Source organism: Engraulis encrasicolus, chromosome 16 (genome assembly GCF_034702125.1).
Source record: "Engraulis encrasicolus isolate BLACKSEA-1 chromosome 16, IST_EnEncr_1.0, whole genome shotgun sequence".
Taxonomy (NCBI): Eukaryota; Metazoa; Chordata; class Actinopteri; order Clupeiformes; family Engraulidae; genus Engraulis; species Engraulis encrasicolus.
The window spans coordinates 25,838,440-25,854,956 of NC_085872.1; the positions used below are offsets into that span (position 1 = coordinate 25,838,440).

Genomic DNA, 16,517 nt, shown 5'->3' on the forward strand with positions numbered 1-16,517 from the left:
AAACAAGAAAATATGTACATCTTAAAGTTTTTTTTAATGTTACACACCAGCCACTGTTTGATTTTATTACAAAAATATTTTCAAAACTTAAAAATAACACAAAATGGCATGACTTCACTAAGACAATGGGGACATTGTAGCATAGTAGGACAATTTGAGCAGGGTCAGTAAATGCATTCAGGTCTGGACAGTTAAGTGTTCTGCATCACTGTCCAGATGGATAAAAAAATATCAGTTCAGAAGTGACCATGCAATTTATTAAAGGCAACTAAATTTCTTCGGAACTACATCCATTGTACATCACAATACCCCAGTCACGAGACATGCTCTTTTTCTTAGGAAATCACACTGGATTACCAAAAACACACCAGTATGACAAATAACTATTCTTCAATGCATTTAGCAAAGGGACTCATCACATCTTTGCACAAAGATGAAAAAAACTGTTTTTTTTGTGACAATCTCAATATTAAATTCTTCAAAGGATCAGGAAATCTGTACACGCATCGATTGGGAATAGCAATATGGTCACAGGAGATGGAGTCTCTTAAATCCCAACCGCAAATAGAAAATGACTGGACATCTTTGGGAAAAAGTGAGCTGTCCATCGTTGCGTTTATAAAAGGGAATCTCTACCCAAAAAAGAAAGAGACTGGGACAGGTTTCAGGTCTTTAGGTCGCAGGAGGCAATTTGGTGATCATACCACACGTCATACACTAAAGGTAGGAATCTCTGACGTTATGCTGTCTAGGGGTTGCCAATGGCAACTCATCATGGCGTCGTAGAGCTCCTCGCTGCTTTCCATGTACTGCCTGTTCAGCGAGTCGACATCCAGCTGAGGGTTGGGGTCTAGAAAAGAGGAGACAAGATCATTACAAAAAGATCATTTTTGGGGCAGTCGTGGCTCAGTGGTTAGAGCACTAGGTTGGCAACCCAAGGGTTCCCGGGGCAGTCGTGGCTCAGTGGTTAGAGCACTAGGTTGGCAACCCAAGGGTTCCCGGGGCAGTCGTGGCTCAGTGGTTAGAGCACTAGGTTGGCAACTCAAGGGTTCCCGGTTCAATGCCCGACCGGACCACGGCTGAAGTGCCCTTGAGCAAGGCACCTAACCCCCACACTGCTCCCCGGGCACCGCTCAGCAGGCAGCCCACTGCTACGGACTAGTGTGTGTACTTCAATGTGATTCACTAGTCCAAATGGGATAAATGCAGAGAAAGAATTTCCCCTAGGGGACCAAAATTGGCTTCGTTTATCATGCACATGGAAAATATTGGAAATGGCGATTTAGGGCATTGTGGGGGTTGGAGTGGGGGTGGGCAGACGAGGGATGTTCAGGTTTCTGTGTAAAGGTTATGCACGTTCAGCCTTACCTTCGGTGGCATCCTCTTCGATTTCCTCTGTCGTCTCCTGTGGCTGCGGCTGGAAGAGGGAACACACAAATGTCAGGAGCTGCATTGCATAAGAGAGCGCACACTCCGTACTCACATTCAACCTTCAGTTCCAATTTCAGGCAAGTTCATCTCAGGCAATGCCAAACACCAATATTGAAACACGACCACTAAATCACAAAAGGACATCAATAGCCTTGGTCTCATTAGCCGCGCTTCAGCGGCCCGGGGCCGCCCGGGGCTCAGGAGAGTGGCCGGCTCGGAGCTGCCGGCCCGGGCCATTTTTTGCCTGATCGGACTCATAGCCGACCCCAGGCACATTCAGGTACACGCCTTGTTTGTGAAACGTCAGTCGGACACAGCCCACTTTCGCCCCAAATCACAGAAGGACAACAACAGAACAACGACAAAGAAGGAGAAGAAAATTGAGCAAACTCTGCTGGAGCAGGTCGCCGTTTGGCTCGTAGCCTACGGACAAAGACGACAAGAACTGCAAAGAAAATGGCTTGCCTTTCAAGAACAGTTTTATTACATGGCAAAGTTGTCGATTCAGAAGCTGTATGGGACGCAGCGCATGTTAAGAAGACAAAGACGCATGAAAATACGAGCAGCTCGACAACTGAGAGTGAACAGAAGGAGACGTGCGAACATGCCCAGTTAATCCCCCCAATCGCGCACAGAAGCATGAGCCCCGGACATAGCGAGACATGAATGTGCAGGTAATTGAATAAGTTACCATGTGAAAGGAGACCAAATCCCGGAGACATCACCTTCATCAGTTGCTATAGAAAATTATGAGCCCCGGACATAGCGACACACCCCCTCGTTGCGGCGTGCCACTTGTCTATTCATTCATGTTATTTCCATCCATTTGACATTAAAGCCCTTGTGTAAATTTCAAACTGTGTTTGGCGATCTGTCTGAAACGTGCGATATAGCCTACCAGACCTTCGGCGATAATAGCGCAAAAGCTAAATAAGCCGACATAAATGTCATGTGTGAGTATTTGTGAGACACTTTTTATTGGTGTCCAGTGGAAAGCATGCCAAATCACGATAATGGCACAAGAGTTGGCGGCTAAAAGCAGAAAAAGCCGACATGACTTAGCTATGACATCCCAAGTTTAAGTGTAGTGGTGCCCATGATGCCCTGATAACAACAAAAAAGTTATGTTGGCTAAATAACTTTAAAAACACAAACAGAAGTGCCAAGGTTGCATCTTATGAAATTATGCCATAAGAAAGCCAAACACCCCAAACTAATGCTTAACCATAATTTGCCCAGAATTTAGCGGTAAGTCCCCCATGCAGCCACATTATTACACAGAGGTTGACCCCGCCTCCGAGCCTCGGCGTGCTTGATGGCCCCGGATGGCCCATCGAATTCGACGGGCCAGGGAAAGCGGCCCTTAGCCCCACAACCTGGCCCGGCGGCCATCTTTAGCACCTAGCCCCCTTTTGATGAGATCACCGTCAGCCCCCTTTTGTCCGGGCCAGCCCGGGGCTGGCCCTGCAATGAGACCAAGGCTATTGTGGGCCATGTCAGCCACATGTACGTAAATAGCTGAAATTACATACGATTTTCATGTTGTTCAGGGAAATCCTGACCATGCCATCACTCAATGCTACAGTGCATAAGGTCAAGTGGGAAAGTGCATTACCCTGATTATCATCGACTTTCAAATCTCTTCGAGACTTGGTCTGAGGTCATAACAATTAACATTTTCCAAACGGCATGGCTGACCAGCCTCCCTTGGTTTCCTAATGGTTGTTTGCTTCCTGACAAAGTGGGAGGAGTTCCCGTATTTTCAGGAACTCAGAAAGAACTTGCATTGCTCTTGACCCGACTAGTTGCAAGGCTGAAAGTGTTGCATCACTAGGAGGGCACAGCCTGGCTAACAGTACATAGGGTCGAGTGGTGAGAGTACATAGGGTCAAGTAGGAGACTTGGTTCAGATGGCGTGTGTGTGTCTTACCTCTGCTGGGGGCTGCATGTCTGGGGGCATGGGGGGCATCCCCATAGGTGGGGGGGGCATCATCCCATGTGGCGGCATTGGTGGTGGTGTGCCGTAGGCATTGTAGCCATAGCTTCCATAGTTGTTGTACTGGTCATAGCTCCACTGTGGGTAGTAGTTTTGGTACGGCTGCTGATAGTACTGCTGCTGGTAGTTGTTGTAGTTATGGTTCTGGCTGTGGTAGTTGTTGGACTTGTTGCTGAAGGAAAAACAGGAAAGACATGTTATTCAAAACAAAGGGAAAATGTCAACGTTTTAATATTGTCATGAAATAGAAGTGCCTACTCTCTTGAATTTGTCTGGTCGGTTGATAATTGAAACTCATTTTGCTGCACTGTTCAACACTGGTGCTGAATATTTTCCCTGGAATACTACAGTACGCTACGCTTGGCTGACGCATTTATCCAATGGATGTAGTTATTTACAGCTGGAAGCAATGTGGGGTTAGGTGCCTTGCTCAAGGGCACCTCGACCATGGTGTGAGGTTGGGAGTGGAAGGGTGGGATTCAAACCTGCAACCCCCAGATTTAAAGTCTGTTTCCACTATTAGACCACGGCTACCCTTAGCAGGCTAAATACGTGCACAGACAACAACAAAAACATCTAGAAGGCGGAGGGGGACTATCCCACGTTACTTTGAGCTGCGAAGGGCAAATATTCTGGCTCTCGACTCGTGAAAAAAACAAAATGACATAGCAGACACGACACAAGTGAACAAAGCTGCTGTTTGTCAGTGGCTGCTGTATCTGGATTCAGCCGTTTGTTGCGTTTTTTTTTTTTTTTTTTTTAATCTTCAAATGCGTTGGGTTTCATGGCAACATCATCATGGTTACACTGTGCAGGACAGCGGCAGAAAGCAGTGATGTTCTTTATTGATGCTTTGGAGGAACTGTTACAAAGGCAAAATAAGATTGTGTTGCAGTAGTTGGGAAGTAATGGGTAGATGGCAAGATTCTGCATAGAATTTAGGTATGAGGCACCAGCGATGGTAAATGCTACATACATCTAGCATCTAGCCAAGCATCTTATTAATAACAGATCCATGGAGATGGCTGATGGAAATGTGCCACCTAATACAGACTGAAGGAAAACTTTAACTTTGTTAAAGTTAACTTTAGGAGCCGGTCTGAAGAAATGTGTACATGTCAACAGGTTTCAACAGACGAGTAAATAAAGACTGAATGATGGGCAGCAACACATGTGGCCTACTCTTTCTATTTTCGACCACATGCTGTGGCGAGAGGGAAAGAATAATTTAAAAATGCAGAGAAATGGTTTATTAGTAAAGAAATTCATGAACAGGTTTCAGTTTACCTCTTATTCACAGCGATGCTTATCCTGAGGGGTTTCCCTCCCAGTCCAGACGCATTCTGGAACTCTTCTAGGGCTTTCTTCTGTTCACTTTCCTCTCCAAACTTCACGAAGCCGTAGCCTCTACAAGACCAAACACAGCACTGAGCCATCAGCCTTCCTCCCCCCTCAACACATGCCGTATCATGCAAAATAAATACATAATTTGTAAGAAATAAAAAAATTATTATATATGTGGTAGAACTGAAACTTTTTTTTTACTTTTAATATGAAGTAGCATCACTTCAATTGTGAGTTGCTCTTGCTTACCCTATATGGGGAAAACAATAGTTTTAGCAGATTTGTCATAACTGTTACACACCACAACCACGAATTTCTCTGTCCTCGTTTTCGGAAGGGAGGGAATAAAGCAGGAGTTGAAATAAAAGAAAACCATGATTAAACATGACACAGCAGACATAAGACTTTGAGAATGAGACAATATTTCAAGACACTGTTGGAGGTCCCGATCCTTGAACACTGTCATAGCGGCGCGCAGTCACTGAAATGGACTGACAAGGCCATACTGACAGGCAGGACCAGGCAACTCTATGGGTAGACATCATCATGAGTACACAAGGAGATGTGGCCTACCTGGAGTTCCCGTATGGGTCTGACACAACTTTAGCCCCTTTGCATGATGGGTATTTCTTCAAGAAGAACTGGTGAAGCTGGTAATCGTCCACTTCAGACGTAAGATCCCCAACAAAAACGGAGAACTCAGGGCTGGAATGGGCACAGAGGAAATCCATCATTATCATCATCATCATCATCATCATCTAATTTTAGATCCACATTTGCCTATTCCACCTGAAGACAAGACTCCATTGCAGACCAAGGTCGGCATCTTTAAGCACTATGTACACATTGTACAACTCACTCCTCCATTGTTGACAAGACAGGGAAAACCAAAATATATACTCTGCTTTATGTTGCACAATAGTTCAGATTTGGGAAACTCCAACATAAATGGTTTTCAACAGAAACGAAGGATATGGACATTGCATGAACAAAAAATTTGCATCCATGGAACCGGAAGTGATCACAATATACAACCATTTGAAGACTACACAGGTCGGCATTTGATTCACACATTAGATAAACGTTTTACTTGCACACAAATTCATCAGCAACAACACAGATACTCACCCTGGTTCTGGCCTCTTCCCATATGTTGCATAGTTCAGCTTAAATTTTCTTGGCTACACAAAGGAAGAGAAAGAAGATGTTCAGCTGTATTCAGAGGGGGAACTGCTGTACTATGGCTATACATCTAGGTTAGAAAACTACTACTGGTAGAGATGAAGCGATCCGTATACATACCTCTAACATTCAGTAGAGGCTTTCCGCCATTTCTTACTCGGTTTCTAATTGTTTATTCAGCAGCTTCAAACAAGCACCGTATAACAAACAGCCTCAAACCGAGAACATTAGCATAGGTGTAAAATGTATAAAAGCTGAATGATTGTATTCAATATGGAGGCAATACTCATGATGCCTTTTTAATGAACAATACATTTGTATTTACACATTACAGCATCATAATGTATTTATATCAACAACATCCGTTTTGCTTGTGAGAAATTATATTTGTACTTACTGGACTCGAACCAGGAACCAGCTTTCCATTTAGTCTTTGTACACAGCGGTCTACACTCGCTTCATCTGCCATTTCTACAAAGCAATATCCTGCCGAACCTCTGTAAGAAAGAAACACAACATATCCATATATTTTAAAATGATAGTGGCTGATGAGCATGCACAAAACATTTGTGAATATACAGGTCACAAAAAAAGAACTGGGTGGAAATGTCAAACTTCTTCCATCACTGTTGAATGACTACATGGTTTTGAGACATTTTGTGTTCCAGAGACTACAGTGAGCTAGCAGACTAGGCATACTCAAGCAAAGTGTTTCCCAAGAGCAAATGGCTTTTGGCCGCAGAGATAAAGTGTATAGAACACTTACAGGAACTCAATTCCATCTGTGTTGTGTTCATTTAATCTTACAGATCAACTGCCAAACCACTGGGAAGTGTGCTGCAAGCTGCTCTGATCTCATACCCATGAGCCATAGGAAGGGAGGCTAAAAACAATATGAGTGCTAAAGACCACTTAACTGGAAGTAGTCGCTATATTTTAAAGATCTGGAACTCCTATGCACAGCCCGGTTCCAGGTGCTGGTGAAGTGCAGTTATCAGTAATCCATAGTAAAAAAAGAAGGATCACTGCACACTGGCACCAGTGTGCGGTGATCCTTCTTTTTTTACTATAGTCGCTATATTTCTCCACTATGTCTCGTGAAACTTCTTATATCCGATAAATATCCATGTTGGTTGTCAGAATACTCATTGCAGCTCATGTGGCCATTAGTTCAGTAAAAATAAGGCCATGGAACTGCTGTATAGTAAAAGCAATGACGCAACTAACACCTGCCATTTTTGATTGTCGATATGAAGGAGTCATCAATTCCTAAAAAGCCAATAAATGTTTTCCCACAGTATGATGACTGTTTGTAATGCATTATCAATATGCATGAAGGCTGCTTGTATGAATTACCATTACTGGGAAACCCCTGTGTGTTTCCTGTATTCACAGCAACTATTATTTATTGCCCTGGTTCCACCTCACGGCTTAAAAACACGTTGTCCCACCACAACAGCTGTGGGTTGGAAAGTAGGTAGGTGCTTTGAAATCACTTACTGCATTCATTCCCTAAGTTCATACATCTGAAAAACATAAATTCATTCATCAGAATAGCTGTACTCACCCGGTTACTCGGTGTGTTATTATCTTTACTCCATATGCCGTTTCTCCCATGTTACTGAATGCCTGCTTTATAAAGTTTTCATCCATGTATGGGTCTAACTGTAACACAAATAATATAAGAAGAGTGATTAGTGTTTAACAGGGGAAAGAAAGTTTGTAGTCTGACCAACATGGAAATGAGTCATCACATTAACCTCTTCAAAAACTAGAATTGTACCATCAAATGCAATACAGTAGGATTTCATGTCATGGTGGTGGTTCATTTGCGGAATTTCCTGATGGACCTCTCAAGCTGCGTGCTTCCGTACACAAATGACACCAGCTTGTTTTAAATATGGCAATATCACCCGTTTCTGGCAAAACGTTATTTATAGTAACAGCTTGCGAGTCTAAAGAGCAGACTTTCTGAATAACACGTACTGATTGTTCCCACTCCCAGTAGGCTACGTGGTTTTGTTTGGTGGTCATTTCTACGGCATGTAACATTACAAGATGAACACACCACTCTGGGACATGTTAAAACAATCAAGCTACTGTAGATCACACGTGGAAATAGAGAAACCATTCAAGAGAGAGTATGTAGTGGATCACTGCGGTCTACTACCGTATCATCAAGTGACGACTTTGATCAGTGAGACTAAAAGTTATTTAAGGTCCATGACTACATAACGTGGCACGGGAGTTCACTTCTACCTTGTGCTGATAGCCAAGCTAACATTAGCCGTGTCGCGGTTTTTGATGATAATTCTGCAAATATGCGAGTCACTCAAAACTTACGTCGCCCATCCACAGGCTTGTCATCCGATTAAACATTGTGGTGCCAATCGTAGTCTCAACAAGAGAGGAATTCTAACGTTTTGTCCACTTTAAAAGAAAACTGACAGTCACAATACGGGCCCGCTCGTGCGACTTCCTCGACCCCAAGGATTGCGCACTTGTATATTTCAGTGCATTATGGGTAGTTCTAGCCACTAGTGGCGTGTAGCGTGCGACAACAGCTCTTCAGAATGATTAGAACCAGCAATCAATATATTTTCAAAATAAAGTGTGTGATGATGACCACTACAAAAATCATAATGCATCACTGTTTACTAAATGGTCATGGACATTGGTATGTGTACGTCTTCTCCGTATATGGAAAAGGAGTAAGAAGTAATATAAGATATAACAAGATGTAAAGAAATAAACGCATGAAACGCATATGCACATAATAATGTATTTTGCCATTGTTTTAACAATAGCGTATATTCACAGCTCACGAGCCTATCTACAGGGTCTTCATTCCAGATGTTAACAAGCTGATGTAACTGTTGCCAACTACGAACAAAACGGTGCTTAAACATTTATTTTGATAGCTTTCATCGACAGCCGGGTTTCTGTACCGTTGTTGTTGCCCAAGATCGATTCGTCAAATATCTCGAGATTTTTGTCGCCCCCATGTGTTTTGGAAGTTAATAGTGGGGTTTATTTGTATCGTATGCTGCGGTATGTTTTTGGTCACAAGTTTTGCTGGAATGACGGAAGTTGCTACAAATGGTCGAATATCTCTGCAAATCGGCATACTTAAATGGAAGTCGTAGAGCGCTTTGATCACGCTGTTCCACTTCTCCGCTGTTTCTCGAACCTCTGCCAACCTCTTGAGATGGGTCTCGCTGCGGACTGCAGCGGGATATCTCTCTCCCCCCTCCTCCCTCTCCCCCGCGGCCCGCGCTCATATCCCTGTCGGCCATTTTGTATCAGATTACCGCGGCCGCCGGGCCAGTAGTACATTTTTACAGAAAAATACAATTATAGGGACTAGGAGGTTGTAAAATGTATACATACATAACTTGTTTTGGCTGTTAAGCGTATCTTTAGGCACGTAAAAAGTAAGTAAATCGCTCTAGAAATCTGAAGAATGCTTACTCGGCAAAACCATCAGTTGGGTTTGGAGAAGAAATTTCAACGAAGACGTCTTGTGAGAACTTGAAGACATGTAAGTTGACTGGCTTTATGATATGTATTGGTACGTGGTGCACAACAATCTGCTGGGGACTGATAAACTTGTTAAGGGCAGATTATAGTTTAATCGTCTGTAACTGTCGTTCTCAATTGCACTTGAATTAGAACTAGTGAAAGTCGGACTTGAAAGCTAAATAATCTATTTAGCTAGCTCAGGGGTGAACGACAAATCATAGCCAATCAACGGTGCTTTAAATGTCACATATCAACACTAATGGCTATTTTTCGATCATTTTTAGTATATGGGCACTAATAATGCGGACACATTAATACAACAGAACCGTCATGCATATTTGTTTACAGAGTGCTAAAGAGGTAGCTGATTAGCAACTTGTGGCTTCGTTTTTTGTTGACTGTTGTTGGAGTAGAACTATGTCTTAAGCATTTTCTTGTATCATTGCCTTTTCAGGAGTAGACAAAAGTGCCTGGCAAATCCCACTGATGTGCTTTGTGCGTCTGAACAGGTGTGTAGTGTTTCTTATTTGAAGTTTCAATGTTAAGAAGATGCAATGCCAGTCTGCTTGAATGCCAGAAAGCACGAAAAGCTAAGGCGGAATCGTTAGGTTATGGCTATAACCCTCGGTTCTTTGATAACAGAGTGAGGTGTTTCACTATGGGATACGCTTGGGCGTGACCATCTATGGAAGCTCCAATGACATTACGTCTGTCAAAGACAGACAGTCGACGCAGTCGGGCTCCGCCCGCTTGGGGTGTCTACCCCCGTCGACACGCTGAGTCCAGCATTCTTAACGGTTTCTTCCCCACCTAACAACTAGTGCAAGGAGGGAAAAATAGGTGAAACACCTCACTCTGTTATCAAAGAACCGAGGGTTATAGCCATAACCTAACGTTCTTTTTCTAACTTCGCTCGGTGTTTCACTATGGGAGATATAGCCCACTCCCGGAATGCACGCTATGTAAAGCCCTTATTACAGTAGCATCGGTCAGAATGTATAGATCGCTGCTGGGGAGTCAGAACCTAGTACAGCGTGAGATAAGTGTCGGCCAGATACCTCTAGCTCATGAAAGCGGGCGAACGTGTACCCTGGGGCCCTGTTCGCTACATTGCACAGGCCTACCATTGGCAACCCCGTGGACAGTGCCCTGGAATTGGCCATTCCTGTTAATGCATAAGCTCTTAGGTCCCTAAGGGGCCGGCGAGACATTATTCTGATAGGCAACCGCTGTAGCTTTCACAATCCAATGAGACAACCCCTGACGTGGCAGTGGTAGTCCTTTATGGCGTGTGGCCGCCACAAAAAGTTGAACTCTGCTAAATTCTGTATAGTCACAGAGCTTTAACAGGACACACATAGTTGAGCTCCTGACCCTCCTCTGAGTGAGGGGGCAGGGTGCGGGGCATCCAGGTCCTTTCTCCGACATCTAAAGAAAGTCCTGCTCTGGGCACAAATCTGTAATGGGGAGAAGACGCACCTTCTTCAAATCAGAGTCAGATTGTAAACCAAGAGGGCCTCACAAGGAAGGCGTTTACTTCACTCACTCATTTCATGGTGGTTAATGCTGTATTAGAACAGTCTTGACAAGCTAAACTTCAAACCAGTGATTTGGAGGGGTGAGCGTGTAGCTCAACTTAACCAGAACTAAGTCTCCAAGGAGTACTACCCTGCTGGCTTGTACTCAAAACTTAAGTGGCTGGCTGAAAATGCAGCAAGGTAAACTTTCCTATTGGGAAAGACTTTAACCCTGTGTAAAAGATCCCGTAGGAAGCTAAGAAGCTGAACAACAGGGCGTTAGGGAGAAGTGTCTCCGTGTGCCCCATACCTTGAACACACGCCATTTATGACCAAGTATGAAGTGTGTATGCTGCTGTCGCCCCTAGTACAGTCTCGGTGACTGCTGGGAGAGGGCGACTGCGTCTGAATTCTACCTCTCACAGAATGAGCCTACCGGACCAGCCTGTGTAGGTGTGAATTATAAATATCGCTTCTTGTCTGAGAGGATCTCTCAGTAGAGGTGGGGCCCCTGAGGACCCTCCGAACAACCTTACACAATCGTGCCCCCATAGGGTGACATAATTGGGCCAACAAAATCAGTAGCAGGCTCTGTTGCCTGACTCTGACCAGTGTGGGGGTTATTATGCTTATTGGTGTGAATGCATAGAGCAGGGTGTTTTGCCCATAGCAATCTAGTGCATCTTTTATGCCCAGGAGGAATAGAGGGCACTGTGTGTTTCCTTACAAGGTGTAAAGATAGCAAAAACCTGCACCAACCCCTGCTCCACACAAGCCGATGTTTGAGAGTAGAGAGGATGTTCCCCTTGGCCCTGTTCTGCAGACTTAACAGAAACTGTGACCCATCAATAGTTTCCTCAACCACCTACATCGTTTTGGAAATGTTTCAGGGCCCAGAACACTTAATGTATATGGTCGCCCTGGACGTGCGATGGTGAAACCACTGCATGAACAACGTGGCCAGTAAGCTTTACTGTAAAAGCCCTTCATCATAGAGAGACACCTCTCGCTACCGTAATAGCGGATGCCGTTACACCAACTGTAGTCTAGACCTTGTCTGACTACTACTAACGGTGACTTGTTGAACCCAAATTCACTCGATGCTTTAGCGCCGTCCTGGAATCTAATGCTGACTCCTTCGAGAGGGAGCAATAGGGGAAATTGTCTTAATTACAGTATTCTGATCCCAAGCCTGTCAGAGGGGCTAACGCCGTCCTCAATCGCCGGTTGAGGCAGCGAGATGCTGTATGTTTTGCCGTGGCGGCGAAACTCATAATACACATTCTGATTTCAGACAGGCTACAGCCTTGTGATAAGATCATCTGCTGTAACTCTTGTGACAACCCCAAAATCGAGACGATGATATGATTGACAAAGCACCTTGTTGTCAGATGTATGCGATTGTGGCATACCTGTTTTATAAGACGGTCTGTAAAATGCGCTTTCCAGCTGAGATCGCGCAGTATGTTGAACAGAGCCCATGACGGCTCCTTAGAGTAGAAAAGAAGGGATCTCTTCGTTCGTAACTCGAGAACTCAGTCTACTGACCTTAAATTAGTGTTCCACTGAACCTAGGTGGTTTTGTGATCAACAGAAGTTCTTTATCCACTTACAGTGGAATAAAGTAGTGTTGCGTTTGTGTACTGTACGTCATGGATGAGCATGACCCGTCGCTCTTATATGACGTTAGTCACGTTACCCACGCAGCCGTGACGTGACGCACACTAGTAGCGTCACCGGAGAGATCTCTGCTATGTCTCCGCTGCCAATAAAGGGGAAATGGTGCGCCCTGGTGGTGTTATGACAGTGGTGCACCCCTTTTTTATTTATGTACCGTATTTATTTTTGAGAGAGATTTCTGGTGTCAGTACATTGTACTTGTACACCTCGTGTGTGACTTCTCAATAACAACTCCGTCCTTGGCCCAAGGCATGGATGGGGATGGCATTCTTTATTTATTTTAAAGCACACTGGTCTGTTGAGGCTACCCCTAGGCTGCAAGGGGAGCCACTTTTGTGTTACCAAATCTGCCCCTCGCCTGGGTGCGAGGGATATTTGTTCCCTTAACACTGCTGAGACTACTGTGATAGTATCCCCTGTGTGCATAATGTTAACAATTTCACCCTTGGCCCCTGCCTGGATGCAAATGATAATTGTTTACTGAGCAGTTTAGTCTGGTGAGACAGAGGCTACTGCTTTGCATTACTTGTGTAAGTTATGTAGTAACAATTTCGCCCTTGGCTCTTGCCCAGATGCGAATGACCCTTGTTTACTGAACACTTTAGTCTGGTGAGATGCAAGTGTGCATGTTTATAACATGTTAACATTGTTATGTGTTAAAACAATTCGCACTAGGCCCCTACCTAGATGCGAATGACCTTTGTTTACTTAACACTTTAGTCTGGTGAGACACAATGTGTGTATATTGTGTTAATAAAATTCGCCCTTGGCCCTGCCTTGGTGCGAATGACCTTAGTCTACTTAACACCTTAGTGAGATGAGACCGCTCTCATGCATTATGTGCATCTTATGTGTTGACCAAATCGTTCCTGGCCCTTGCCGGGAAGATAAAGATCTTTGTATACTGAACACCTTGGTATACTGAACAGTTTGGTGAAATTACCCTCTGTGTAGCATTGGCGTTTATTTTGTATCAACAGATTCGCCTTTGGCCCACGGCCTAGGTGCGAATAATGTATATTTACTGGACACTGAGATTGGGTGTGATTTGTGCTTGGTGACACTTTGTCTGCAGTTTCAGATTTTGAACACCTGTAAGACATAACCTTTTCTCCATCTTCCTCTCCGCTGTGGGCGAGGACGTGGGAACAAGTGAGTCTGGGCTGTCAGGTCCGCCACTGGGTCCTGTAGGCCGTTTGGACAGTTTGGGCCTCTGTTCTGGGTTGAAGCACCTTGAGCTTCTGACCGTTCTAGCCCTTAGGGTGCAGGCTATGGCCTCTCTCTCCATAGGATGACTACCTTGGCAGTGTTGACCTGTCTGGGAGGTTGGGGCCTGGGGGCGGCTTGTGTGTCAGGCTCGCCCAGAGAGCATCCTCCTTCTGCCTGCCGAGACCTTGTCTCCCTCATCTTCACCAGCACAGCGCCGGGCCCTTGGTGCATCGTGTAGATGATGCCTGAGTGTCTGTTTTGTCGTGTCCGTCTGGACCTGGTGACAGCATCAGAGAGCAATCGGACCGGCTCGCCCACCTATCAGTCTCTCTTGCAGGGGAGAGCGATGTTGGACATAGTCGACACAGCCCGTCGGTTAGGGCACATTTGGAATACTTGTGAGGCTTCCAGTGACAGGGGGCCATCTCTCAGACAGGCCAGGACTGCTGGGAGGGGTGGCCAGGTTGGACTTGAGGAGGGAGGGGGGGTTGGGGGGCAGTGTTGCTGGTCCCTTTCCTTGTCTCCTGCATCCTGAGCAGAGGGCCGCCGAGTCAGCATGGTCACTGGGGGGCCTTGATTACTGCAGGATAGGTCGCCCACCCTGTTGGGGTCGAGGGGGCAGCGACGTGATGTCCCTGATATTGTGCTTTATGCTTGGGTATCCTCCTGCTCCCTGTGAGAGGGGGTAGCCTAAGCTGGGGTCGTCCTCGGGTGGCATGGTATCCACTGAGTCTGACTTGTGCATGGGGGCTGTTAGTGACGATCACCACATTCAGCCTCCGCTCCCGAATTCCCTCTGGTATTGTCCACGCAGTGGTGCAGGTATGGCGGCCTGCAACCGTTGCATGTGCATGGTAGGGTTCCATGCAGACCTGGGATTCTCAGCCCGCCATGGTGGGCTGCGTGACGCCGACACGGGAGGCAACGGGCTCTTCACTCTTTGTTTTCACTCTTCCCTATGGCGGGGGAAATGCCTGAAGCATCTTTCAGAATAAAAGAGAGAGGAGAGTAGTGTTACTCGAAGAACTCGTCATAACAAGTGATTACTTCAGTTAACACCAGTGTTAGCAGATTAGCCGCACGTGCGGGGTAGCTACAGATCGAAGCTAGCAACTTGTTTCCCGCCGAGTGGGTTTACATGCGGTGGGTTACCAACAGAAAACAGATTAAAATAGTCAAACAGAGTAGCGAGTGAGGCGTTCTCGCTCCCTGTTGTAAGGTGTAGCTTACCATTAATAAGTTATCACCGGCACTCGAGTGCTGGGTGGAGGTAGAGGTAGCTAAATCAGGCTAAGCTGAAGTTAGGTAGCTAGGTGGGTTAGGTAGCCCGCCATGCTAAACTTGTAGCTACAGATCGAAGCTAGCAACTTGTTTCCCGCCGAGTGGGTTTACATGCGGTGGGTTACAAACAGAAAACTGGTCAAACAGAGTAGCGAGTAAGGCGTTCTCGCTCCCTGTTGTACGGTGTAGCTTACCATTAATAAGTTATCACCGGCACCCGAGTGCTCGGTGGAGGTAGAGGTAGCTAAATCAGGCTAAGCTGAAGTTAGGTAGCTAGGTGGGTTAGGTAGCCCGCCATGCTAAACTTGAAGTTCGCCACGACGCGGACACTTCACTTGAGTTGGAAAGTAAGCTGACTTAACTGCAAACCTTCAATGCACTTCTTGACGAAGGCAAACAATATAGCACTTACCGGCCGCGGTCGCGTTCGGCGACGGGGTCCTGGACGGTCCGTCTGTGAACGGTTAAGCGAGCACAGCCTTGGCAGGTGCGAGGAGCTTGTAGTAGATCTTCACGGGAAGAAAGCGAGAATGCTGGACTCAGCGTGTCGACGGGGGTAGACACCCCAAGCGGGCGGAGCCCGACTGCGTCGACTGTCTGTCTTTGACAGACGTAATGTCATTGGAGCTTCCATAGATGGTCACGCCCAAGCGTATCCCATAGTGAAACACCGAGCGAAGTTAGAAAAAGAACTACTAGAGCTCTAGCATTCTCTTGTCGTATGCAGTCCTCTGATGACCTTTGTTGATATTGTTTAGCACTAGATGAAGTATGTTCTGTAAAATGAAAAATACACCGCCTGATAAACACGCTGGGAGGGAGAAGGGGTAGCTTTACTCTTTCGTGATGTGAGACACTCGTTTAAACGTGATGAGAGAACCTTGCTTACCGGTACGCTGCCTAACCTTGTCTTAGGTTGTCATGTCAAACCTGTCATTCCTAGTATTTTCTTGTCATCACAGTATAAATCTATTAACACAAATTTCTGTCATTTATTTACAGAAACCACTGCAGTGAGGCTTGACATGATTATTCCTCATTCATTGCCTGGTAATACAGTGGAAGAACTTTTATAAGACTGTCTGGCAATTATTTTATTTTATTATCTGCATGTATTTATTTACACCGGTGAAATTTATTTATTTATTTATGAAGTGAAATTACTACCATGCTAAAGATGCCACCCAACTGCACAACATGTACATTCCCATAACATCTCCATAACCAGTCCACACTTCTGGTGTGAGACTAACGCCTGAATAAGATGGGCTTACCCATACAATAAATTAAATGCCATTCTTTCTTAAACCCATACACTTCCTTACCACAAATAAGCTTATTTAATTCTTAATTAT

At 45.2% G+C, this 16,517-nt stretch overlaps 1 protein-coding gene across 1 annotated transcript; it reads right to left on the reverse strand.

Annotated features, from left to right (window-relative positions):
- Positions 1–15: 15 nt before the first annotated feature.
- Positions 16–8,448, reverse strand: trnau1apb (tRNA selenocysteine 1 associated protein 1b). The gene is made up of 9 exons (XM_063219132.1): positions 8,297–8,448; positions 7,521–7,618; positions 6,351–6,450; positions 5,900–5,952; positions 5,345–5,476; positions 4,715–4,834; positions 3,362–3,599; positions 1,369–1,417; positions 16–850 (listed from the first exon to the last, which is right to left on the reverse strand). Exons 1-9 carry the CDS (start codon positions 8,330–8,332, stop codon positions 711–713), a joined length of 966 nt encoding a protein of 321 aa, XP_063075202.1. The 5' UTR covers positions 8,333–8,448; the 3' UTR covers positions 16–710.
- Positions 8,449–16,517: the final 8,069 nt, after the last annotated feature.

Bases quoted from the DNA above. Each gene is read 5' to 3' on its own strand.
- trnau1apb (XM_063219132.1), bottom strand. From the start codon at position 8,332: ATGTTTAATCGGATGACAAGCCTGTGGATGGGCGAC. The intron at 5,477-5,899 runs GTGAGTATCTGT...TGCCCATTCCAG, and splicing joins GGGAAGAGGCCAGAACCAGG to CCCTGAGTTCTCCGTTTTTG. The intron at 3,600-4,714 runs GTAAACTGAAAC...TTTTTCCTTCAG, and splicing joins AGCATCGCTGTGAATAAGAG to CAACAAGTCCAACAACTACC.